We start from the raw sequence: 27,191 nt of genomic DNA on the forward strand, positions 1-27,191 counted from the left end.
AGAGTTCAGGTGCTCCAAGTGTTGAGCATGCAGAGTGGTTTAAGAGGGCCAATAGGATTTTTTTTTTTTTAAGTTGTCAAATTTTTTTTTATGTATATGTGGTGCTGAGGATCAAACCCAGTGCCTCAGACATGCTAGGCGGGTGCTCTACCACTTAGCTACAACCCCAGCTGGCCAATAGGATTTTTTTTTAATATTTATTTTTTTAGTTTTAGGTGGACACTATATTTTATTTTTATGTGGTGCCGAGGATCGAACCCAGTGCCTCATCCATGCTAGGCGAGCACTCTACCACTGAGCCACAACCCCAGCCCCTAGGATTTTAATTCTGATAATCCGAAAAATTACTTTTTGACAATTGGAAGGAGTGGGACTTAAAAAGTATGTCTCCCCCTGAGGCTGCAAAAAGCCTTGCTACTTGAAGATTAGAAGTGAAGCAGATAAGGAACTATATCTAAAGGGAAAAGAGTCATCATTCAACAGTTGATAGAAGTCTGGGAAACATCCAAATCAATCAGGGTGGCTATAGGTAACCTGAGCACGCTAAATCCTGACCCAAAGTGTGTGGGAGTGGGGGAGATAGGGTGAGGAGGGCGGGTACAAAACAAAATAGAGACCCACGTGCAGGCAAGGGTGGACAGACATCCAGAGCGCTTCCACTAGAAAGTTCTGACCTATCAGAGAAGTCCTGCTTGGCTGGAGAAAGACATCAAGCTATCAGAGCCTTATGTGCTTCGCAGTTAGGATCATCCCACTAACCTGTTATCCCATGAGTCTCAGGCAGCCTCCTGAAAATCTTGTAGTCTCTGCAGACTTTCACTGATTGCACTACATAAATAAGGATTCTGACCCAATTACCAGTTCTATTTCTCAATGTAAACGAGTCGTTCATCACATCCTGAGTTATTGTGATGTTGATCCCCTAGGAAGCTTATTAAGGAGGCTTTCCTTCTCCCTCACCATCTACTATACTGAGTTAAATGGCTTGGGAGGAGAGCAGAAAATTCTTGCTGTGGCAAGAGCCGAAACTGGAAGTTGGATGACCAAAATCCTTTGAGGCTCTGTGCCCCTGAGAGGCTTAGTGTGTAGGCTTATTCAATAAATAAGACCATTTGGTTCGAAAATTTCAGTATCCGGAGAAAGTCAAGAGACCTAGTGGAATGCAGTCAGGCTCAACTCTCCGGACCTCCTATAGGGACCCCTGCAGTTCCTGAGGCCAGGATGGACTCGAGTCTACCTCGGGCCTTGTTTTCGGAAGGTGGCCTCCAAGATACTTGCTTCCAGTGAGAACGGGAAGGGGTGTGAGGAAAATAAACGAGTACAGAGCTCTATCCAAACATTTGGAACGCTGATGGTTGAAGTTCACGCAAATACTCCACCGACAGGGCGGAACTGAAAAGTGCATTCAAGGACCAAAAGCCTGGTAAATGGCTGACACACTGGCGGGTGGAACCTCAGGGGGCCAATCAGAAACAAGGTTCCAATTACGTAATAAGATAGCCAGATTCTGATTGGGGTACTCACCAAGAGAAGGCGAGGCAGATTTCAATGAGCCAATCAGAAGCCAGATATCTGAATTTCTGGCTCGCCTCCTCAGGGGCGGGGCCAAGCCAAGTCCTGGCGCGCCCATCCAACCTTTGCCTTCTAGTAGTCTGCACTGACTGCGCGGCGAGGGTTGGAGGGAGGAGCCAATCAAAAGTCAGGGCTTACTGGGCTTAGAAGAGGGGTGGGCCGAAACGCTGCAACTTGGACCTCACCTGGTCTTGCTGCAGCAGCTGGAGCACTGGGCTGCGGAGAGTGGGTCCACCTCTGGACGTCGAATCGTGGTGGTGAGCAGAGGTGGGGAAAGCAAAGGTGAACCCCGGGTACTCCTGGGGAGGGTATCTCCGAGAACAGGCCGGCTCGCTGAGAGTCTGGGGCGGGGAGTCCTGTTCCTGGGACTCCTCCAGCCCCCTGCTCCACCTCATACTCGCTACATGACTGGTGGCAAGTCACGGTGCTCTATGGCTGGACCTCTTGGGAACGCAGAGGCAGAGCTGATATCCCAGAACCAAAGCGTGGCACCTGAGAAGCCCCCGCGGGGCCATCCCTCTTGAGACCCGTGTGGTGATTCCAGCACAGGGAAGGTGCACGCTGGAAACCATTTCTAATGCTCCCGTGGACCTTGCTTATATATTAACGCTGTGAACCTAACTTTTATTACCTCCTCCTCACCTAGTTTCCTGCCTCTTGGGTCAGCAGCCCCTCTGTATCCCGGTGAGCCACTGCTCTTTGTCTTACTTAGCAGCGAGACCCCCCAGAGCACCCAGTAGCGCATTATTATTATCTTTGAAAAAATTAAAAGTCTATAGAATCCCTGCTTTACTGTTTCTTGATTCCCTTGAAGGTATACAGCCTGTGAGCCTGTGGAGTAAAGGCAACCCCTGGTTCATTATTTAATATTAAATAAGGCACCCAGCTAGATGTTTGGGATACAATCCATGCTCTCCAATGATAGCAGGACACAGCAGAAGGGGTTGCAGAAGAAAGGTATTCGTAAGACGTGTTAAAGTAGAGTTCATTGGACTTTGTATCACTTTGGAAGGGAGGGAGAGAAAAGAATCGAAGATTGACTTTTGTTTTTTGTGTGGTATACCTTGCACAAAGTAGAGAGATTAAGGTCCAGATCCTCTGGTTGTAGGTCAAAGATTGTGAGATTCTGGCGCAAACCTTGGGACTGGAAAACACTTGCTTCCTAAGATTTTTCAGGAGCTAAGCAAAAGTATTGTTGGTAGGAAATAAAGACCAACAACTTATAGGATTGGAAACCCCTTCCTTCTTCTCCACACATAGGACACATTTGGTTAAGACAGACAGTCCTGGTGTTACATACCTGTAATTCCAGCTACTTGGGCAGCTGAGGCAGGAGAACCAGAAGTTCAAGGCCAGCATCAGCAACTTAGCAAGACCCTGTCTCAAATAAAAAGAACTGGAGAAGCAGACTTGATCTGTGCCATTGGTTCCATGATTTTGAAGTCTTTTGCATACAAGAAAAAGGGGAAATTTAATCTCAGGAAGAATTTTAGCAGCATAAGAATGTTAAAGCTAGAAAGGACCTTGAGAAAATTTGTGGCTAGTCCAAAGTTTCAAAGGTTAGGTAGCAGAGCTAGAGATAAAATATGACTTTTTAAAAATATTTTTTGGTTGTAGATGGACACACTATCTTTATTTTATTATGTTGTGCTGAGAATCCAACCTAGTGTTTCACACATGCTAGGTAAGTGCTCTGTCACTGACCTAAAATATGACTTATTTTTTCAACTCAACAACTTTTTAGTACACAGACGTGCGCGGCGCTGAGTTTGATCCTCAGCACCACATACAAAGATGTTGTGTCCGCCGAAAACTAAAAAATAAATATTTTTAAAAAATTCTCTCTCTCTCTCTCTCTAAAAAAAAAAAAAAAAAAGAAAGAAAGAAAAGTAAGCACAGAAGTGATTGTCAAGAATGCAATAACAGGAAAAGAAAATCAACCAGTGCTACAGGGGGAATGCAGGTTTAGAGGAGGGAGAAATTTCTTTGCTGAAGGCCATTGCTGGGTGGTTAGCATTTGAGGTTTATACCCATCTTATCACTTCAATGTCAGGCTATAGTCTTGGTCCTGAGGTTAGGAGAGAGTTATGTACAAGAACCCTAGGACACATCCCTGAGTTTTATCTCCTTCCCCTCAGTAGAGTAAGCTGTGATAGAGCTGAAGTGATTAGACATTAATGGACATATGGTTTGTGTTGGGTAAACATATAACAGCAGCAGCACCCCAGAGAAAAACCCCAACATGGCGCCTAACGACCCTCTTTCTCCTCTTTTTTCTTTCACTGGCGCAAAACGTTCCCGCCGCGCCAATGTTCAAGTCCTGCGGGTGGGAAACCTTAGCCCCAATAAGAATTAACTTCTTGGGCTCCGGAACTGACATATGGAAGAGCTTGCCAATAAACGGGTGACCCATTATCTACCTCATCCCTGCCACGTCTCCTTAGGTCTATATAAACCCACAGCCTTTTGTAATAAAGCCGAACATCTCTGGTGATTTGCGTCGTGTGGTATCTTCCATTCCTAGTGCGGTGTGGCGTCTTACAGTTTGATTTTGGAAGTTCTCAGGAAGTCCTAAGATACACCCTTCCTTGTCCTAACCTATCTCTCACAAGGGCTAACCTTTTTTTTTTTTTTTAAGGTAAAGCTTTCATTGACAGTTTACATTTACTTAAGCTTACATTAACTTAACAGAGCTTACATTTATTTAAGCTTTAAGTGGAGGTTTGACAAATATATTCACTCATGTAATGAAAGTCTAGTCAAGATATAGGGCTGGGGGTGTAGTTCAGTGGTAGAACACTTGCCTACCATTGTGGATTTGGTCCCCAGTGATGTTAAAAATTAAAAAAATTTAAAAAGTAAGATATAGAGGGGCTGGGATTGTAGCTCAGAAGTAGAGCGCCTGCCTGGCACGTGCAAGGCACTGGGTTCTATCCTCAGCACCACATAAAAATAAATGAATAAAATAAAGGTATTGTGTCCAACTACAACTAAAAAAAAATTTTTTAAGTAAGATATAGAACATTTTCTTCACAAAAAATTCCCTATAGCCAGGCACGATAACACATGCCTGTATTCCTAGCTACTTGGGAGGCTGAAGCAGATGGATAGCAAGTTGGAGACCCAGCCTCAACAACTTAGTGAGACCCTGTCTCAAATAATAAAAAAGGCTGGGCATGTAGCTCAGTGGTACCCCTGGGTTCAATCCCCAGTACCACATATACATGCACACACAAACTATATCCTAAAATGCAACTCACCCCAAGATGTTATCAATCATTGGCAACTTAGTAGGAAGGAAAGATTGGAATTGAACTATTTTGGGAAAAAAGGAAGGTAAAATTGTAAGAACCTTAAATATTTTGTTCCTAAGGATTTTCAGAAGTCCTACACTGCCCTTCACATATATCTGATTGCTCAGGAAAGATGCCAGGTATGTGTAGCTGAGGATGGAATTGCCAACACTGAGAAAATAGTCTTCCCCACCCTATCTCAAATCATATTAAAAAACTCAATTGAAATCCATCTTCACAACGATATCTTCCTTAGATCATAGTAATTTCTCTTCCCTCTCAGTTTTTCCACCATACTTTTGACAGATACTCACTTCATAGATCATAAATTCAGACATAAATTTATTTTCTGTAATTGGCCTTAATTTTTATCTTAAGTCCTTATTCCTCTTGGCCATAGAAAACGTTTTCTTTACAATTTAAGGTAACCTCAACCACTCAGTCATCTGGGTTTGTACTTGGTTAATTCAAGTTTTTTCCTTTGACATTCTATTCTTTTGTTACTTAACTGCCAATCTAACTTATTCAGAGTTGTGTTTACACTTTTTGTTTAGTAAATCTGTGACTCCATAAATAGATGTTACAAAGCCCCTTACTCTCATCTTTCAGAAGGCCTTACATAATGCACATTGGTCCATATTTTTTTTTTATATTTGAAGTATGTGAAATAAGTCAGATGGTGACTCTTATAACAAACTGTGACTAGAAAAGATTGCTGTGCTTCAATTTAACTTTTAGCCCAAGACTGGTGGTAATGTAGTAAAGATTTCATGATCATGGGTCAACAGTCTGGAGAGTTGACTTCTTACTGAAATTGACTGTGTAACTTGGGCAAGTCATTTAATCTCTTAGGACCTAAATTTCTCCTGTAAAGTTGGTGAGAGGAGAGAGATTGAACTGGATGATATCAAGGGGCTTTCCTGTCTTGTGTTCTGTCCTTATTCAGTTTAGAAGGTAAGTTTGAAAATAATTTATGGTACCATGGTTTTAATCAACTGCCAAAACATCTACTTTTTGATGTCATGCACTGATATGATTTTTAAACTTTAATTAATAATCAAAAGAAGTAATCATTTAAATAAATATCCTTATGTTTATATCCCCTTTCTGGTTCTTGTTTTTACCCCAGACATAATGTCAAGTGGAGATGATGAGCAATCACAGGCTCTTGCCAAACCAACTTTCACTGAGGTACAAGCTTCTGCAGTAGTTGAATCGGTATTTGGGTTAAAAGTTTCTAAGATCCAACCACTTCCCAGTTATGATGACCAAAACTTTCACGTTCACATTTCAAAAATTAAAGATACTACAGATGGCCCAATTGAATATGTTCTCAAAATAAGCAACACAGAAGCCAGCAAAAATCCAGACCTGATTGAAGTGCAGAATCACATCATCATGTTTCTGAAAGCAGCTGGATTTCCAACGGCCTCCGTGTGTCGCACTAAAGGAGACAACACAACCTCTCTTATGTCTGTAGGTAAGAGATGACTAACTTGTCAGCATGTCCCCTGTCCAGGCCCATTACATCATTTTGGCTACAGGTAGAAATACAGTATCAAAATCAGGATCATAATTCTAAGCATAGATGTGGTTATTTTTTCTAGTGGTTGGGGGAAGCTGCACAGTGGAAATTGGGTCTCCCAGTGGTAAGAGCTGGGATCTGGTATAGCATTTCTGCTTAGAAAGGCCCTGATGAATGATAACTACAGGGAAATCAGTAGAACATTTTAAAAATTGTATTCCACAAGATTTGTTTGTTTGTTTGTTTGTTTCAGTGCTGGGGATCAAATTCAGGGCCTCAGGCATACTAGGCAAGCCTTCTACCACTGAGTTACTCCCCTCATCCCAATTAAATATTTTTATTCATTAGACTAGCTGCATATTTTGGTGCTATGGTATAGTAGAAAAAACAGAAGATTAGAAATCAGCATGTTGCCAGTTATGTCTTTACTGTATATGTGACATGGGCAGATGACTTACATTCCCAGGGCTTCAAGTCCTCATCTGTGAGACATAGTCCCTTTCATCTCTCAATGCTGAATGCGAAGAAGTATCTAATTCAACAAGCAGTACCTTGAAATCAATTTCTTGGAACTTTTTAAGGTTGGAAATCTTGACTATCTTTTTCTCTCTTGATTGTTCATTTATTCTTTCTTAATTTGCATTGCTCCAAACAACTGAGGACCAGTAGGGCCCCTGAGGATTAGAAGTTGTCCTGTATTACAAACAGGCTATACTGCAATTTGCCCCTGAAAAAGCCTGTGATTCTGGAATAGTCTTTTTTTTTTTTTTCTTTTTTGGGGGTGGGGGAGTACCAGGGATTGAACTCAGGGGCACCCTACCACTGAGCCACATACCCAGCCCTATTTTGTATTTTATTTAGAGACAGGGTTTCACTGAGTTGCTAAGCACCTTGCTTATGCTGAGGCTGGCTTTGAACTCGCAATCCTCCTACTTCAGCCTCCCAAGCAGCTGGGATTATAGACATGCGCCACTGTGCCCAGGAGGAATAGTCATTTGTTTATATTTCAGTTGTAAATTTATGAATGAGTGTGGTTTGGGGGCATGTGTTTACCAAACTAGGTAATTTCTGTTTAGAGCTAAGACTAGCAGAGTTAGAGCTATGCTTGTTGGTATGTGAATGGCCAATTCCAGTGTTAAGATTTGTCTTTCTACCTGCTTACTTTAATCCACTCAGCTCTGCCTCAGAATGCTGTGTTCAGTTAGCACATTTTTTTTTTTATTACGCAGTTTTATTTCAGTAATAATTGCCAATGCAAACAACTTCTAATTAACTTTTTCAAAAAGAGTTGATAGGTTATATCATTCTATCCATCTAGATAGTGGCACTGAAATCAAAAGCTACTTGGTGAGGCTACTGACTTACCTCCCGGGAAAACCTATTGCTAAGATTCCTGTCAGCTCCCAGCTGTTATATGAAATTGGAAGGCTAGCTGCCAAATTGGACAAGGCTTTGGAGGTAAGATTTGGGGTTTTATTTTGTTTGTAAAGGATTTCTGTTTATTTATCTCACTTTCAAAATGAACTCAGGATCAGATTCTCTTTATATATGGGGCTCCTGAGGTGTCTTATGTAGGATCAGGGTCTTAGATGAATTAATCTTATATGAGCAAGGATACCTCCTTCCACCCAGATTCTCACTTTAATGACATATTGGCATCTAAATTTTTAGGAAGTCATGATATTCTTTATACTGCTCACTGAAAATAGTCTATACTAACAAAATGAAGCCTGAACTTTTCATCTAACTAAGCTATAATCTGCTGGAGCTCTGTGTGAAGCAGTAGCTAAGTTGTAAATGGATTAGAATGATAGTTTTGTCCTATAGAAACAATATGTTAGACAAATATTTTTCAGACCCAACCACAGAATGTCTTCATTTATTCAACAAACATTCACTAAGTTCTGGTTATACTGTAAAAAACCATCCCCGATCTTATTGACTTAAAACAATAATTATTTATTTCTCATGATTCTGTGGGTTGACCAGGCAGCTCTTCTCTGCTTAGTGTGATTGGGGGGTTACTCGTGTAGCTAGATTCCACTGGGAGCACAATTGGGGAGCTTTAGTTCTTCTCCATGTGTCCTCTTCTTGTCATATGATGTCTCATCCTTCAGGATGGCTGGAACATCCTTATGGCATGGCTACTGGCTTCTAAAAGAGAAAGTTCCAAGAGGGCATGCACCAGTTTACACATGCTTATCAAGTCTCTGCTTCTGTCATGCTAGCTTATGTCCCATTGCCCAAGCAGGTGACATGGCTGATACTAACGTCAACTGGAGAAACTATATAAGGGCATGAACCAGGAGGCATGGTTCATAGGGGACCACTCGGATAATAGTCTTCCACATATGGTATTATAATTACTTGTTTCATTTCTGTGCTTCCTGTACATATGCTTCATAAGAAGCAGTGAACTTCGGTGAACTTCTTAAGAAAAGTGTGTGTGTGTTTTATTTATGTATCTTTTATCCATTGTGTCTAGCAGTGTCAAATACATACATAGCAGGAATTCAAGAAAAAATAAAAAGAAAAGTAACATCTGAACTGGTGATGTGAATCAGTCAGGTAGAGAAAAGGAAGATGGACATGCTGGCAGAAGGAAAGAGTCCATGACAAATCATGGCATACAATGACACCACATCTCTTTTAACATTTCTTTTTCTTTCCTTTTTTTTGGTATCAGGGATTGAACTGAGCCTCATCCCAGCCCTTTTTTGTATTTTATTTATTTATTTAGAGGCAAGGTCTCATTAAGTTGCTTAGCGCCTCACTAAATTTCTGAGGCTGACTTTGAACTTGCGATCCTCCTGCCTCAGACTCCAGAGCTGCTGGGATTACAGGCCTGCACCACTAAATCCAGCCTAACATTTCTTATAGTGTAGGTCTGAGGTAATGAACTTCTTTAGTTAAATTATTTTTTATATGCGGTGCTAGGGATCAAACTTAGGTCTTGAGCATGCGCGGCAAGTACTCTACCACTGAGCTAAACTCAGCCCCACTTATAATTTTGAAAGATATTTTTATTAGGTATACACTTTAAGGTTGAGAATCTTTTTGTATTCTGGTTTTGCTTTTTGTTTTTTGGGGGTTTTTTTGAGATGGGGAGCAATTACCAGGGATTGAACCCAGAGGCACTTAACCACTGAGCTGCATCCTCAGCACCTTTTATTTTTTTATTTTGAAACAGGATTTTGCCAGGTTGCTTAGGACCTCATTAAGTTGCTGAGACTGGCTTTGAGCTTGTGATTCTCCTGCCTCCTTGTGATCCTCTCAAGCTGCTGACATTATAGGTGTGCACCACCATGCCCATCTTTCTTTCAGTATTTTAAAGACATTGCTCTACTTTTTTCTTACTTGCATTATTTTCAACAAGAAATTTGCTGTCAGATTTTTCCTCTGAACATAATGTGTCTCGTGTGTTTGTGTGTGCGTGTGTGTGACTGCTTTTAAAACTTTTTTTTAATATTTATTTTTTAGTTTTAGGTGGACACAATATCTTTATTTTTTATTTTCATGTGGTGTTGAGGATCAAACCCAGTGCCTCACACATGCCAGATGGGCGTGCTACCACTTGAGCCACATCCCCAGCCCTGCTTTTAAAATTTTATCTTTAGTTTTGAGCATTTGGTTAGGATTAGATTTTGTGTAGCTTTCTTTGTGTTTCTTATGCTTGATGTTCACTGAACAACCTTGAGTAGATTCAGTAAGTTGTTTGAAAGCAGTTTGATCTTCTTGAGTCTTGCTTACATACCTTATAGGTGGGACCAGGGTTGGGTTTATTCTAGGAATGGTTATCCCCACTGTAATACAAGACCTTTCTCAGTCCTCTACCATTGTCCTTTGGACTGTGATGTTTTCTTTTCCAGTTGGGAGGTTTCCAGCCCTGCGTGTATGTCAAGCCTTATCCCTTCTATTTCTTTCAGGTGGTTCTTTCCCTGATCTTGAGCAGTTTCCTCATACTCATATGTGGATCATACACCAATTGCCAAATTCTCCAAGGAGACCTGCTACAGATCTCTGGAGTTCTCTCTCTGCGCTTTCTGATCTCTGGTAAACTGTCCTGCATTCTCTAGCCATCTTGTTCTTCCTGGACTCTGAGTTCTACCTCCTCAAACCAGTGAGCTCTCGGAACTCCACCTGGCTCTCACTTCTCTGCACCATGTCCTCTGCAGGAAAGGAGCAGGGTCAGACTCAGCTCATTTGTCTTTCATCTCTCAAGTATCCGAGTACTTCATTGCCTAATGTCAAATGACTTAAAAGCTAGTATTTCAGATATTTTGTTCAGGGTTTAGACTCAGTCCCTGTTACTCCTCTTGATGAGACATCGAAGTCCATGTTATGTAGTCTAAATAGTATTCTTTTATTCAATTACCTCAAAATAGAAATAACCTTTATTTCCTCTGGTTAAAAAAACCCTTTAGTGATTCATTGCTTAAAGAAAACAAATAAAAATACAAAGAAAACTCAAGTTACCAGCTGGGCACGGTGGCACACTCTTAAAATCCCAGCGGCTTGGGAGGTTGAGGTAGGAGGATTACAAGTTCAAAGCCAGCCTGAGCAAAGGTGAAGCACTAAGCAAGTCAGTGAGACCTTGCCTCTAAATAAAATACAAAATATGGCTGGGGATGTGCCGCAGTCTGGCTGGGCACAATTCAGGAGCCACTTGTCAAAAGAAACTAACTTTATTTTTAGAACCACACACACCAAACAAAACAGCTCCTCAGGAAAAACCCTCAGAGCCCAACTGCCACCACTGGCTTCCCACAAGCCTCTCAACCTCCCCCACTCCTCCTGCTCTTGATGCCGATTGGCTGGGTTGCGTGGGCGGAGCCAAAAAAGTCCCCCAGTGAGCAGCTCCGTGGTCTGAAAGGGCAGGGAAACAGCCCAATGAGCATCACTGCAGAGGAGCCAATCAGCTAGAAGTTGCTGGGGCCGCTGTGAGCCAATCATCAGCTGGCAGTCTGAAAGGGTGGGGAAACAGCTCAATGAGCATCACCGCAGAGGAGCCAATCAGCTAGAAGTTGCTGGGGCTGCTGTGAGCCAATCATCAGCTGGCAGTCTGAAAGTTTGCTGGGGCCCCTTCGGCTGTGGCTCTCAACAGGGATGTGGCTCAGTGGTCAAGTGCCCCCAAGTTCAATATCCGGTATCCCCAGCCCCCCAAAAATCAAGTTACCAGTAATCTCATCATACAGAGATATACTCAGTGGACCATTTATTCCATAATCTAGGAACACTTAGCCCACAATTTAGTAAATGTTTGTAAGCTGACAGACCTTTTTTTGTTGCCCTCTGTTCATTTATTCAATGAAGCTTTACTGAGCCATGCATAGCTTTGGGTGGTAAACACATTAAGCATTTTAATTGAAGTAGTTTCGGTTAAGTTTGAGTAAATCCATTTGTAAATATTCATTAAAATGTCCATTTGAGGGGCTGGGAATGTGGCTCTGTGGTAGAGTACTTGCCTAGCATGCCTAAGTTCCTGGGTTCAATCCTCAGCACCATCAAAAAAAAAAAAAAAAAAGTCCATTTGGGAATATTAGTATAATTTAGATATTAATATCCAGTTCTATTTGAATGTATTTTAGGAGATTTTCTGCATTTATTAATGGTATTTAGAAAAACCTTTGAAATGCTTATAATGCTCAGTAAATTCTATTATCTTCAGATATTTGAGCTACTAAATGAACTATTTAAAATGAATATCTAAACAGATTTTTTTTCTTTTGTACCAGGGATTGAACCCAGGGGTGCTTAACCACTGGGCCCCATCCTCAGCCCTTTTTGTTTTTTATTTAGAGACAGGGTCTTGTTGAGTTGCTTAGGGCCTTGTTAAGTTGCTGAGGCTGGCTTTGAACTTGCAATCCTCCTGCCTCGGGCTCCTGAGCTGATAGGACTATAGGCATGTGCCACACAGCCTGCCGGGTTTCTTATCATTTAAAATAAATAAATTTTATTGTGTATATTTATGTATACAACAAGTTGTAAGATACATGTATGATAAAATGGTTACTGTAATAAAACAAATTAATGTATATGACTCCTCACATAATTATTCCTCCTGCCATGACAAGAGCAGCTACAATCTACTCAGCAAAAATCCTAAATACAGTACAATGAACATGGAAGCATAGGTGTCCTCACAAGATGGTGGTCTTATTTCCTTTGAGCATATACCCAGGAGAGGGATTGCTGGCTCATAGGGAAGTTCTGTTTTTAATTTCTTTAGGAACCTGTTTTCACAGCTGCATCAATCTACATTCCTACCAGCAGTATGCAAGGGCTCCCTTTTCTCCACAGCTTCCCAATACTTGTTTTCTCTTCTTTTTTTTTTCTTCCCACAGTGTCAGAATCTATTAAGTAAGAGTGAAATCCATTGTTTTTGATAATAGCTATCCTAACAGGTGGAGGAAATGTTTCACAGTGGTTTGATTTGCATTTCCCTGAGGATTAGTGATGGTGAGCACCTTTTCATGTACCTGTTGACCATTTTTATGTCATGTTTGAATAAATATCTATTTGAGTCCTTTGCCCATTTAAAAAAAATGGTTATATGTTTTCTTGCTATGAGTTGTAGGAGTATTTTATAAATCTTGAATATTAACCCCTTATCTGACACATGGTTTGCAAATATTTTTTTCCCAATCTGTAAATTGCCTTTTCAGCTTGTTATCTTTTTCTTTCCTGTGTAGAAACTTTTAAATTTTATATAATCCCATATATTTATTTCTACTTTTGTAGTTTGAGTTTTGGGTATAATATCTAAGAAGTCATTGTCAAGGCTGTTGACAAGGAATTTTTCCCCTGTTTTCTTCCAGGAACTTTATGGGTTCAGGTCTAACATTTACATATATATTTTCATTTTAATTGATTTCTGTATATGATATATGGGCCCAATTCCGTTATTTTGCATGTAGATGTCTAATTTTCCCAGCACCATTTTTTGAAGAGACTATCCTTTCCCTATTATATCTTTTTTGGTGTTGAAAATTAGTTAGCCATATATCCTTGGATTTATCTTTAGGTTTTTATTCTTTTCCACTGGTCTTTCTGCTTGTATGCCAGTGTCATACTATTTTGATTATTGTAACTTTGTAATATAACTTTAAATGAGGAAGTGGGAGGCCTTCAACTTTGATTTTTTTTCTCCCAAAATTCCTTTGGCTACTTGAATTTTTTTTGTGTGTGTGTGGTTCGATACAAGTTTTAGGATTGATTTTTCTACTTCTGTAAAGAATGTCATTGGTAGTTCAAGAAGGATTACACAGACTCCTTTAGCATCGATCTTTTTACCCTGTTGGTGGGCTTCATTTATATGCCTTTGCTACTGAAGTTTCAACTTTCTCTGCTGAATCCTAAAATGACTAATACAGTTTTCAGAGGCAGACAGCACCATATCTCATTGCTGACATGAGTTCTGCTGTGCAGTCAGCCACCTACTACACTGTTGTGCAACTTAAAAATTTTAAGTTGTCTTATATGGAACAGGGAAACTTTAGAGGGAATGAAGGAAAGCATTCTTTGCTTGGTATTGCTGTTCATTTTATGATACTTTATTCCCATTGCTCATCCCCTCACCAGCCTCTCCCCATGCATTTGCAGGTGGTAAATTCTCAGTTTTCCTATAAGTACTAGGAACTACAGTGTCAGTGAAAAATAATACTGCACAGGTGCAGTGGTTCAGTCCAGTAGGTGTGGCAGAGGCTGTGACTACTCTGCTAGGGATATGGGTGAGCCATTGAAGCTTCTAGCAGCTGGGCAGACCCACAGGATCCAGAGTAGAAAGGAGCTCTGCAGATTACAGGAATCAGAACTGAAGCATTTATAAGTCAAGGGACCAAATGGGAGCTGAGGTAAGGGGAGAGAGTAAGGAAACTAATGAAGGGGAGGAGATAGACTAATAGAATTCTGATTAAACTGTCAGGAATTCAGGTTGCTGTACAAGGAACAGAGGAAAAACAGGCCAGCTCAGATGCAAAATTCATATTCAACAAACATTTATTGAGCACCTATATGTATTAGGTCTTTATTTCTTATCTTAGTTCACAAATGACAGATATCTTGATTTTATTGTTAAGAAAACTGAGATTCAGGGCTGGGATTGTGGCTCAGCGGTAGAGTGCTCACCTAGCTCGAGCGGGATCCTGGTTCGATCCTTATCACCACATAAAAATAAAGGCATTATATTGAGTCCATCTACACCTAAAAAAAATATTAAAAAAAAGAAAGAAAACTGATATTCAATATCTAAGTGGTAGAGCCTGTTGAAACCTGTATCTGTCTGACTCAAGCCCGGTGTTCTTTGCACTACTTCATTTAATTTATTTTTTCATATGGTGTTGAAAATCGAACGTAGTGCCTCACACGTGCTACACAAGCAATGTACCACTGAGCCACAACCCCAGCCCCTGCACTACTTTATAATATCAGAACTGAGAGGCTCTCCTGTGGATGCCTGGGACAATAGTGCCACCACTGTAGAAGCTGACTCCAAGCCTTCTCTGAGTAAAGTGGTGCTCCACTGGAAACTCAAAAGTGTTATATTTTATTTTATTTAAAAATAAAAGTAACAGCTAGGTGCAGTGGCACACAGGAGTGAGACCCTGTCTCTAAATAAAATACAAAATAGGGCTGGGAATGTGGCTCAGTGGTTGAGTGCCCCAGAGTTCAATCCCTGATAACCAAAAAATAAAATAAATAAAAGTAATGTAGGTGCATGGCAAAATATCAAATAGTACTGAATAACATAACATGAATATTTATCCTCTCTCCCATCATCTCCATTCCTAATTATAATCCCACTCCTCAGATGAAACAACTCACAATAGTGTTTTCAGTGCTTACTCTGTAGAGTACTTTTGTGATGCAAAGTAGCATTTAACACACCAGATGGTAAAACCATATCCTATGAGAAATAGTTGAAGGATCCAGATAGGTTTGATCTGTAAAAGAGAAGACTCCAAAGGGGCAGGGATGCTATCTTCAAAGATCTGGAGGACAGTTTTGTGGAAGAAGAACTAATCCTGTTGCAAATGGCCCCAGAGATTGCAGTTGGAACCAGTAGCATGGACAGTATTGGAGAATCAGATTTTAATTCAGCAAAAGGAAGAACACAGTCAGAGCCATCTGAATAAGGGCCAAAAGTGCCTCCCGTAGGAGATGTTCCATAGAAGAAGGCTACAGAATATTGGAGAGATGGTTGAAATTTTAAATGGAGGGGTCAAGAAGAGAAGGTGTTTTCTGAGTAAACATCCCGTAGGAATGATAATACTAATGATGTGGATATGTGAAGAAGGCATCCCAGGAAGAGGAAACAGCAAATGCAAAGGCTGTGAGGTTCCCTGAGCAGCAATTAGGCCAGTGTGGTTGGAGTCCAGTGAATAAAAGTAGTGAAAGATGAAATCAAGAGTGGTAACAAGGGACCAGGGTCAGCTCATGTGGGTGAAAATAGAGTTGAGAGCTGTCTCCAATGTGAATATCTATCTTCACACAGTGGTGAGGATCAAGTGAGATAGAAATGTGCTCCCAAAACTTTGAGATTTTGTATGAATATGAATTTTGTGGATTAATGTCAATAAGCAGGTCAAAGACCATGAGAGAATACAATGGTGTAGTCCTCTTGCATAGTGGAGCTCTCAGTAGTGGTTGCTCTATCAAGAGGCTGTTTCTTACTTTTGATTTAGAAATTCCATCACCCAAAGTTAAGTAATCTTCATCGGGAGAACTTCATCTGGAATCTGAAAAACATTCCTCTTCTGGAGAAATATGTGGATGCCTTGGGCCAGAATCGAAATCGGGAGATTGTTGAGCAGGTCATTCAGCTGTTCAAGAAAGAAGTAATGACCAAATTAAGTCATTTTCGAGAATGTGAGTATTTCCCCAATCAAGTACATATTTTTCTCAGTATTTATATTGTCAGATTTATTTTTTGAGGTGACAGGGATCAAATACAGGGCCTCATGCATGTTAGGCACATGCTCTACCACTGAACTACATACCCATCCCTTTTAAATTTTGAGACAGGGTCTTGCTGTGTTGCCTAAGCAGGCTTTGACCTCTTCTTGAACTTGTGAATCTCTCAACTCAGTCTCCTGAGTAGCTAGTTACAGGCATGTGCCATTGTGCCTAAAGATCAAACTATCTTAATTTTTTAAAAAATATTTTTTAGATGTTGATGGACCTTTATTTTGTTCATTTATTTATATGAAGTGCTGAGAATTGAACCCAGCACCTCACACATGCAAGGTAAGTGCTCTACCACTGAGCCACAACCCCAGCCCCCAACCTATCTTAATTTGTTTAACTTTTTTTTTCCATGAACTAGAACCCTGCCTCATATTTTGAATGAATGTAATTTTTCTAGGTATGTGTATGGCACTGATCATTTTCTGCATGACGCCAGTAATTTGAAATTCCTATATCTTCCTGGCTTTTTAAATTTTTTGCTTTATGTAGTGATTCATATAGTGATAATACTTTTACCTTATTTCTTTTTTATATTAATAATTATATTTAAGTATTAACTTAATGAATATTTATGCATATTATTATAATATTATTTACACTTTATTTAAACATGCACACAATGTAACAATATAATTTGGCCAATATCACTCCCCAGCACTTTCTCCCTCCCTCCCTCCTTCCCCATTCCTTGATCACATTCATCTAACTTTTTAGGTTTTCATATCTGGTTAGAGTATGTATATCTTCCCACATTTTTTTTTTGAATGGGCATTTTTTTTTAGTTGTAGATGGACATAATACCTTTATTTTATTTATTTACTTTTATGTGGTGCTGAGGATTGAATGCAGTGCCTCACACATGCTAGGCAAGCACTCTATCACTGAGCTACAACCTTAGCCCTCTTCCCACATTCTTGTTCTCCTATAAGAGTCTTAACTATTTTTGGTCCTTTACATTTCATATCAATTAGAATTAGCATGTCATGTTTTTTTAAAAAATCTGTTGAGATTTTGGATTTAGTCTCTAGATAAATTTGGAGAAAATGGACATTATAGTGTATATTATTTTTTATAAGACTGGTATTATAATCTGTGAACATAGTCTATCTGTCTCTCTACTTAAATAAAGATAGACTATGGGCTGGGGTTGTGGCTCAGTGGTGGAGCGCTTGCCTTGCATGTGTGAGGTACTGGGTTTGATCCACAGTACCTTAAATAAACAAAATAAAGGTGTTGTGCCCGTCTACAACTGAATTTTTTTTTTTTAAAAAAAAAAGATAGACTGTGTTCATGGATTAGAATTTAAGATATAGACGGATAAATAGATAGATATTAAAGTTTATAAATTTCTCCAGAGAGGTCTTATACTTCTTTTCTTGATTTATTACTAGGTACTTGATTTTTTAAAATACTAATTTAAATGTTATCCCAAATTTCACTTTCTGTTTGTTGCTAGTATATAGAAACAGCACTTTGTAATATTCATTTTTTTTTATTCTTTTAAATTTACACCTGTAATCTGAGCAACCTTGGAGGCTAAGGCAGGAGGATTGCAAGTTCAAGACTAATCTCAGCAACTTAAGTTCAAATGTTTATTTCAAAATGCTTCTCAAGTTTCTTTGTATGTATCATCTATAAATAATTATACTTTTATTAAAAAAAACAACCAATTCTTTTATTTCTTTGCTTTGCTTTACCTTACTGGGCACCTTTGTGTTTTTCTCTGTTACCTATGGGGATTATTATAAGTTATTTTGTTGATGGCCTTCACAAGATTAAAGAAGTCCCCTCTATTCCTGGTTTACTAAGAATTTGTATCATGCATATGAGCCAGTTATGGTGGCATATGCCTGTAGTCCTAGCTACTCAGGAGGCTGAGGTGGAAAGATTAGTTGAGTTCAAGATCAGTTGACAATATAGTGAGACTCTGTCTCAAATTAAAAAATAAAATAAAAAGAATTTGTATCATGAATACATGTTATACATCCATTGAGATGGTCATTATTTTTCTCTGATATGGTAAAATTGTACTGGTTATTTCTAATGTTAAATCAACATTGCATTCCTGGTGTAAACCTAACTTGGACATGATATACATTTTTTTTTATCATCTTATTCGGTTTGAAAACATTTTATTTATGATTTTCACATCCAGGTACACAAGTAAAATTTACCTATAGTTTTCCTCTCAAAATGTCCCTTTTTGGTTTTATGTTAGCCTCATAACATGAGTTAGTTTTTCTGTCCTCTCAGAGATTGGAAGACGGGATTTTGTTTTTCTTTTTTAACATTTGAAAGTAATTTTATGATGAAGCCATTTGATATTGGATTTCCTATAGGGGAAATTTTTAAATAAATGATTTAATTTCTTTAATATTTATAGTACTATTTTTATTTATATTTTACTTATTTTGTCAGATTTAGGGAGTTATATTTTCCTAGTAATTTGTTCATCCAAATTAATATACTTATTGCCATAATTTATTTTTATATCATTTTATTGTTTTATTATTTATTTTTAAAGTCTGCCAAATCTTTTGTGATATCTTTTTATTCTCAGTAATGATTATTAGATTCCTGTCTCGTGTTTTCCTGATCAATCTTAATAAAGATTTATCTATTTTTAGTTTTTCTGAAGACCCTCTTTATTATATTTTAAAATTAGTATTTTCTTCTTTCTCTTGGCCTATTTTGCTTTTTTTTTTAACTCCTTAAGATGAAAATTTAGCTCATTAGGGGTGTGACAATATAGTGAGATGTGTGTGTGTGTGTGTGTGTGTGTGACTGATTGTGGTATCAGGGATTGAACCCAGGACCTCATGCATGCTAAGCAAGGCTTCTATCACTGAGGTATGTCCTAGCCCTTTTTTCTTTTAAAACAAGGTCTCACTAAATTGTCCAGGTTGGCCTGGAATTTGAGATCCTCTTGCCCTAGCCTTCCAGGTAGCTGGGATTACAAACACACCTTGCCCAGCTAATCCTATTGTTTTAAAGAACAAAATGTGGAAGTGTATTTTTGTTAGGCTATTTTTCTGGTCTAGTAGAGGGAAAATATCCTCCTCATTTTGTTTCTTATAATTGCTTTAGTTTGTTTCATATTGTAAAGATCAATTGTTCTGATATTATTGCTAAAGCCCCTACTTTTTCAACAGCTTATTTGGGTATATGCCATTCTTAATCTTTTTTTTTTTTTTTGGGGGGGGGGGTTAGTTTGAATTTTATTTTCAAATTTTTACCATATACAATAAATACTGCATAAGCTTTGTCTTTGGTATATTAAACATTTGATTTGGGCAGTATTTCATCTGAGTTCATTTGGAGAAATACAACTTAGCTATTCTGCTTATAAACATCAAAAAAGATGCCAAAAGGCTGGGGTTATTGCTCAGTGGTAGAGCACTTGTCTAGCATGTGTGAGGCACTGGGCTCAATCCTAAGTACTACATAAAAATAAATAAACAACAAAAAAAGGTATTGTGTCCATCTACAACTAAAAATATATATATATTTTTAAAAGGTGCCAAATTAGAAAATAGGGCATTAACAATCAGAGTTTTTTTAATTGGCCCACACACTTTTTTCTAACTTGCTATTAAGTTAACTGTTATATTTAGCATTTTCTCTTAAGGTTGGTAAAGGTAAGAGATATTATGCAAGAGATTATGCCTTTTGTGTTAGTGGTCCCTGGGGTTGTACTTACTCATGACCAAACAAACCCAAGACCACTGGCACCAAACACTTTTTGTATTTTATGGGTTATAAGAATTGGTGAGGGCTGGGGTTGTAGCTCAGCAGTAGAACGCTCACCTCGCATGTGCGAGACCCTGGGTTCGATCCTCAGCACCACGTACAAAAATAAACAAGTGAAATTAAGGTGTTGTGTCCAACTACAACTAAAAAATAAATATTAAAAAAAAAAAAAAAAGAATTGGTGAAAGCCAAAGTGAATCTTTGGTTTTATAGGCTGGAGAGTAGAGAATCCTGTATTGCATTTTACATAAAAACAGGAAATATTTTAGCAGCTTAAACCTTTTTAGTTACAGAACAAAATTTATTACATTGGGTAATATAGTTTATGACCAAATCAATTATGACATATATACATGGCACTTTAGCATAAAGGCAAACTTTAAAAACAATTCTGGATTTTAAAATTAGGCCAGAGTATAAAAAACAGTGCATGATCTTACATTCAGCAAAATCATACTAACATCCTCCATTTTGTAGGAAAAAGGCCAAAATAAACTTTACATATGACACAGTATGTGTATTTATTACATGGCTCTTCTTCCCTATATACTTAGAATTTCCACATAACACAACTCCCAATTTTAAGCTTTGCAAAGAATATGAGGCCAAATACTGTTCAAATAGATTATGCAGTATTGTAATACAAAAATGTATTTTGAAAGCTTCAACACTATTTCTATAAGAAATAGTTTTGATGCATCTGTTAGCAGACACCTATCTACTGTGTTTAAGAAACAGGGCTATTGGTGTATACTGTGCCTCATTTGAATAAGCTCCAAGTATTCTTTACACATTCACCACTGTGCTGTTTAAAAAATACAGCTATTGGGTTGGGCTTGTGGCTCAGTAGTAGAGCACTTCCTAGCAAGTGTGAGGCACTGGGTTCAATTCTCAGCACCACATATAAATGAATAAAATAAAAATAAAGCTCCATCAACATTGAAAAAATATTTTTAAAAAATACAGCTATTAAGAAAAATTCATGTTTTCTTTTGGCAGTGCATTAAGTTGTTGGCCCTTTAGTAGTTTGGCTTTCTAGGTCATTAAACCTTCAAATATCCACCTAGTTTTCAATCCTTGGTTCAGCTAGATGCTTACTCTGTCTGGTTCACTAAGCAAATCTACTGATCCATGAATCTTAAATTATTATATTTTCCCAAGTAAACAATAGAAAAAGTTAACTTCTTTACCATCCCCCAAACTTTAACTTGAATGGTTTTCACTTAAAAGTTATTCAATTGAGAATACTTACTATCAGGTACAATTATTTAGTTATTTTAAGTTTTACTGATAACTACTATTATATTAGAGTACACACAATACATAAAACAAATGAGATGCAGTCTGATTAATAGTCTTATATTAATAGCAGTTTCATACAAATAGATTAATTCCCTAGTAAATTTGTAATTTGTTACAGACCAACTGACAACTATTTGTAAACAAAACTAAGTTTTAACATGTATGTTATCTTATGCCTGGCCTTTAAGTACAGTTTTAAGTTGAGATGTCATTATTTCCCTGTTTGAAGGATTAAAGTTAACAGGAACCCAGTGTCTTGGTGGTTTGGGAAAAACATTGGGTGATGGTAGCTCACTAAATTTGGCTCCAGCATCATTTTGGTTATCTTGAAACTTAAAAAGCAAGCTGGGACTTAATAATGTAGCATTCCAATTTGGATTCTTTGGAAAATTTTTGTTCTTTCCACCATTTTGCATGGCCTACTATGCAGCTGCTGATGAGTTATAATGGTCTCATTTTTTTTTTTTTTTTTCTTATGAACAGTCTTCTTCTGGGAATTCTGATCCTTGGTCTTCTATTAAGTTGTTTTGGGTTCTTATTACTATTTCTAGATTTAGGAGCTGGAATGTTACACCTCCTTCCATATTGTCACCTTTCAATTTGCTTTTCAGATTGCAGAATTTCCCCTACTATCCTCTTCTTGCTGCCAAGCCCAGGATAATAGAGGTTTAGTTTTTGATGGATCCTTTCCTCTGTTTCAGTATAGAAATTTTCATGGGCCAGTCTGCTGAGTTCAGCCTAGGAACTGAGGCCTACATCAGCACAGAAATTTGAGAAAAGTCCTAGCAACTTCGAGTTTGAACTCTCATTCCTAATTAGGTGTTTTTCGAAGCACTTTATGTTAGAGAATGTAGCTATCAATCTCTTACAGGCTGCACACCCCCAGTACTGATACATAGTTTTTCATTTTCATTTACTTTAAAATATTTTGTAATTCACCTTATAATTTCTTCTTTTCACCTGAATCTATAAATTCTTTTTCCAGAATATGAGAAACTTTTTTTTAATACTGGGGGTTGAATCCAGGGGCTGTCACCCCAGTTTAGTCCTTTTTGTTTTTTATTTTGAGAGATGGTCTTGCTAAGTTGCTAAGGGTCTCACTAAGTTGTTGAGGCTGACCTTGAACTGTGATTCTCCTGCCTCAGCCTCCCGAGTTGCTGGAATTACAGACATACACCACTGTGTCCAGCTAAACTTTTTTTTCCGAAACCTTTATCTTTTTACTATTGATTTCTGCTGTCCCTTCATTGTAGTTAGAGAACATACTCTATAAGTGTTGTCCAGTAGGATTCTAGTCAGTGAAAGAATTGTTCTATATCTGTTGTCCAATACAATAAGCATTATGTGTGGCAAGTGAGTACTTGAAATGTGGCTACTACAACTAAGGAAATGAGTTTTCAGTTTCATCTTTTGTTGTTTGTTTGCTTGTTTGTTTGTTTGTTTTTGTCCTGGGGATCAAATCCATGACCTTGTACATGGCAGGCAGACACTACTACTGAGCCACATCCCCAGCTCAATTTTATTTAATTTTAATAAATTTAAATGACTACATATTTGTTAGTGGCTACCATATTGAACAGAGCCCTGCTATCTGATTTCAGTCCTTTGAAATTTACTTTATGATGCAGATTTAAATCTTTATAATATGGTATTTGGTAAATTTTTATCAATAGATCACATGTGCTTGAAAAGAAAGTATATTCTGTAGTAGTTGAATATGGAGCTATATCTATGCCCAGAAGGTCAAATATGTTAATCATGTTTAAATTTTCTATACCTCTTACTATTTTTTTAATCTACTTGTTTTATCAATTACTAAGTAACGTATATTTAAAATATCCCACTATGACTGTGGATTGTCTATTCTTTGCTTGTATTTCTGTCAAATTTTGCTTTATATATTTTGAGACAATTATATGATACAAATTTCAGAAATGTGTGGTTTAACATCTGTGATTTATAGTAATGTTCATTGGTTCTGTGTACCAGTCACTGTGCCTCATAATTTAAGCATGATTTAGACAATCCTGAATCATATAGAAGAAATTAGCATTTTCTTTATAAAGTTTGTTTCTCAGTGGTTCACTGCTCATGGACACCCTAATCTTATCTTAATCCTTAGTCAGTGGCTTAAATCAGTACTTCTCAAACTATACATGGTAAACAACAAGTTTGAGGGTTCTTTCCCCCAACCCATTGTGTATTACATGGTCCTACTGTGAATGATTAGTTGACAGCTCAGGCAATATCCAACTATCCCTGTTAGATAAAACTTAAATTGATCTACACTCTGTTCAATGAGATAAGGCCACTGATCATACTCTTAAATGTCAAATACTATAAAATTTTTTAAAATATATTTTTTAGTTGTTGATGTACCTTTATTTTATTCGTTTATATACGGTGCTGAGAATCAAACCCAGTACCTCACACAGTCTAGGCAAGTACTCTACTACTGAGCCACAACCCCAGTCCAAATTACTATAAAACTTTCTAAATACTCTGTTTCTGTTCTTATCTCATGTTATAGTAACGTTTTGTAGGCTAGCACTGGCCACAGACTCCATGTTAAGAGGTACTGACTTAAAAATACCAGCATCTATTCCAGTAATCAAAAAATGGGAAATCAGGAATGCCTTGTCCTCATAAAAAACAAAAAATGTTTTGAAACCCCAGATGTAAATAAAGGTTTCTTTGGTCCATTCTAGAACTCCTTGCCTTCTACAGTAATTTGAAAATGTTTATATTCTTTTTAAACCTTTCTGGCTTTGAGTAGTACTCTTTTTCGATTTACTCTTCTAGCAGTCAAAATCAAATATTTGCAATGACTGCATTCTCCATCTTCTGGTTTTGTATAGATGAGAAGCAAATGCAGACAGCACAAAATTACATGCATTTGTCCTTTTCAGAGAAAATTATTTTATTTCAATAAAATTGGGTTTGACCCTTTATCCCTGACTGCTCTTCAAATTGTTTGAATAGCCTTGCCTAAGAAAAAGAAATGGAAAGAGAATGAATTGGGATATTAAATAACTGTTTTTACATGATTTTTCTACTTTCAGGTATCAATCATGGCGATCTTAACGACCATAACATTTTAGTAGAGTCCAGCAAGTCAGCCTTTGGAGATGCTGTATATCAAGTATCTGGGATTTTAGACTTTGGAGACATGAGCTATGGCTACTATGTGTTTGAAGTGGCAATCACCATCATGTACATGATGATTGAAAGCAAGAATCCTATACAAGTAGGAGGTCACGTTCTTGCAGGGTTTGAAAGTATAATCCCACTGACAGCTGTAGAGAGGAGTGCTTTGTTTTTACTTGTATGTAGTCGCTTTTGTCAGTCACTTGTCATGGCTACATACTCTTGCCAACTACACCCAGAGAATAAAGAGTATCTCATGATTACTGCAAAAACTGGGTGGAAACATTTACAGCAAATGTTTGACATGGGCCAGAAAGCAGTAGAAGAAATCTGGTTTGAAACTGCCAAGTCCTATGAATCTGGGATCTCTTTGTGACTACATAATTAAAAATGAATTGATCTGTTAATTAATTGATGGAACGGATCAGTTCACTTTTAACTATGTGCATTTGTAGTGTGTGTGTGTGTGTGTGAGAGAGAGAGAGAGAGAGAGAGAGAGACAGAGACAGAGAGACAGAGACAGAGACAAAGAAAAGATACCAGAAATTAAACCCAGGGGCACTCTACCACTGAGCTGTATCTCCAGCCCTTTATATTTTTTAAGAGAGAGTCTTGTTAAGTTTCTGAAGCTGGCCTCAAACTTGTGATCCTCCTGCTTCAGCCTCTCAAGTAGCTCAGATTACAGGTGTGTACCACTGCACTCGGCCCTACCTTATTAATTTTTTAACAAGATATAATATAAGCCAATATTTAATGAGCACTAAGTATTTTACATGCACTTTATCATTTAATCTTCATAACTAATCCATGAAGGAAATATTGTTATGATGAATTCCTGTTTCCAGATAAGGAAATAAGGGCTTAAAAAGTTGAATTAATTTAGTCAAAGAGACCCACAGCTTACATCAGGTCTTTCTGATATAGCCTATGCTCCTAATCACTACAGGATTCAATATAGCATACTCTACTTTTTCCCTTCTCTCTGGTCTCTCCACCTCAGCCCCTACCTCTACCTTCCCCCACATGTGTTAAGAGGAACAAATGAGATCATTCACATGAAAGCACGTACGCTTCTCAAACTTAAGGGATTGTGGTTTTTATCTAATCTGACCACTGAAGAAGTTGGGGACCAGAAAAATAGACTGAAACTTTGATTTTGCTCCTAGACCTGTGTTCATTCTGTTATATAACAAAATCCTGCAGATTTTCCTCTTGATTGCTCTTACTAACATTCTTTCACTGAATTCCTAATGAAAATATTGCTGACCACTATTTCAGTATTTAAATAATGCTGCATTATGTTGATAATTTACTATTTGGGGTTTGTCCTAGCTTATCTCTAATCAATCAATTCCATGTAGTTTATACATTCTTCATTGGCTGTGATGGTTAATTTTAAGTATCAGTTTGACTGGGTTAAGGGATACCCAGACAGCATTAATTTGGGGTATGTCTGAGAGGGTATTTCTGGAAGAGATTGACAGTTGAATCAGTGGACTGAAAAGGGAAGATCTCTTCTCACCAATGTGGGTAAGCATCATCTAATCATTTGGGGGCCCATATAGAACAAAAAGGCAGAGGCAAGATGAATTCAGTCTCTCATCTGGAGCTGGAATATCCATCTTTTCTTGCCCATGGACATATACACTCCAAGTTCTTCGCCTTCAGACTCCAGGACTTATACCGCCCCCCCACGCCCCCCCCCCCATTTTCAAACTGAAAGTTATATCATCAACTCCCCTGGTTCTCAGGCCATTGGACTCACACTGAATTATACCACTGGCTTTCCTGATTCTCCAGCTTGCACATGGCGTATGGTGGGATTTCTTGGCCTCTGTCTTAAAATAATAAGTTCCCATGTAACTTTCCATAATAAATTCCCTCAAATCTGTCTGTCCTGTTGGTTCTGTTTCTCTAGAGAATCTTAATACAGTGGCATAAATTGAATAAAATTTAGTTCATATCATCTTTAGAACCTAGCACCATGCCATTCCCTAGCAGACCCCCAGTAAATATGTATTGAATGAACTGCAAGAATGTACACATTTCTACAAGTCCTAGGCCCTCATCTTTTCAACCAAAGAGAAAATCCAGTTTGGGATTTAGAAATCAATGCCAAATGTCTGGAACATTCTTTGCTTTTGCATGTCTTTTTCTATTCAGACTTTTATCCTAGAAAGGATGACTGCAACAGCTTTATAGTCTGGTTTTTTTATCATTAGTTTCCCAGCTTACATCCTTTACTTTAATGCCAGATAAGAATTCTGGTTACACATATTGCTGTGTAACAATTCAACTAAAAACTTAGTGACTTCAAACAATGATAATTTTATTATCTTATTGTTTCTGTGGGGGCATGAATTCAGATGAACCTTGGGATAGCTTGCTTCTGCTCCCTGATGTCTGGGGCTTAGGCTGGGAGAGCTTTAATGCTTGTGAGAAACTCAATCACTAGGGACTGTGATTCTGGAGGAATGATTACCTATGTGGCTAGTAATGCTGGCACCTCATGTGCAGTTGGCCAAATGCCTCTCCAGATGGTCTTTGCTTCTTCATGGCATAGAGTCTGGGTTCTAATAAGAACCCTCCCCAAAGAAAAAAATAAATTATGTTACTTTTTAACTACTCTCATGTCA

At 38.1% G+C, this 27,191-nt stretch overlaps 1 protein-coding gene across 4 annotated transcripts; it reads left to right on the plus strand.

Annotated features, from left to right (window-relative positions):
• The first annotated feature begins 1,653 nt into the window (after window positions 1–1,653).
• On the plus strand, window positions 1,654–26,448 carry Hykk (hydroxylysine kinase). 4 transcript variants are annotated; one of them, XM_015480363.2, is made up of 6 exons: window positions 1,654–1,839; window positions 5,995–6,345; window positions 7,709–7,848; window positions 16,074–16,257; window positions 16,559–16,635; window positions 24,471–24,720. In XM_015480363.2, exons 2-5 carry the CDS (start codon window positions 6,000–6,002, stop codon window positions 16,603–16,605), a joined length of 717 nt encoding a protein of 238 aa, XP_015335849.1. In that variant the 5' UTR covers window positions 1,654–1,839; window positions 5,995–5,999; the 3' UTR covers window positions 16,606–16,635; window positions 24,471–24,720. The 4 variants fall into 4 exon arrangements, with proteins under 4 accessions (XP_015335849.1, XP_015335847.1, XP_015335846.1 ...); XM_015480361.2 differs by lacking the exon at window positions 16,559–16,635 and having other exon boundaries at window positions 1,657–1,854; window positions 24,471–26,448; XM_015480360.2 differs by lacking the exon at window positions 16,559–16,635 and having other exon boundaries at window positions 1,657–1,839; window positions 24,471–26,448.
• The last annotated feature ends 743 nt before the right edge of the window (window positions 26,449–27,191 follow it).

The sequence above is a fragment of the Marmota marmota genome, unplaced genomic scaffold, assembly GCF_001458135.2.
Source record: "Marmota marmota marmota unplaced genomic scaffold, marMar, whole genome shotgun sequence".
NCBI classification, from domain to species: domain Eukaryota; kingdom Metazoa; phylum Chordata; class Mammalia; order Rodentia; family Sciuridae; genus Marmota; species Marmota marmota.

Coding starts and splice junctions, on each gene's coding strand:
- Hykk (XM_015480361.2), top strand. CDS start 6,000: ATGTCAAGTGGAGATGATGAGCAATCACAGGCTCTTGCCAAACCAACT. Junction 6,346..7,708: donor AACCTCTCTTATGTCTGTAG/GTAAGAGATGAC, acceptor CTATCCATCTAG/ATAGTGGCACTGAAATCAAA. Junction 16,258..24,470: donor ATTAAGTCATTTTCGAGAAT/GTGAGTATTTCC, acceptor TTCTACTTTCAG/GTATCAATCATGGCGATCTT.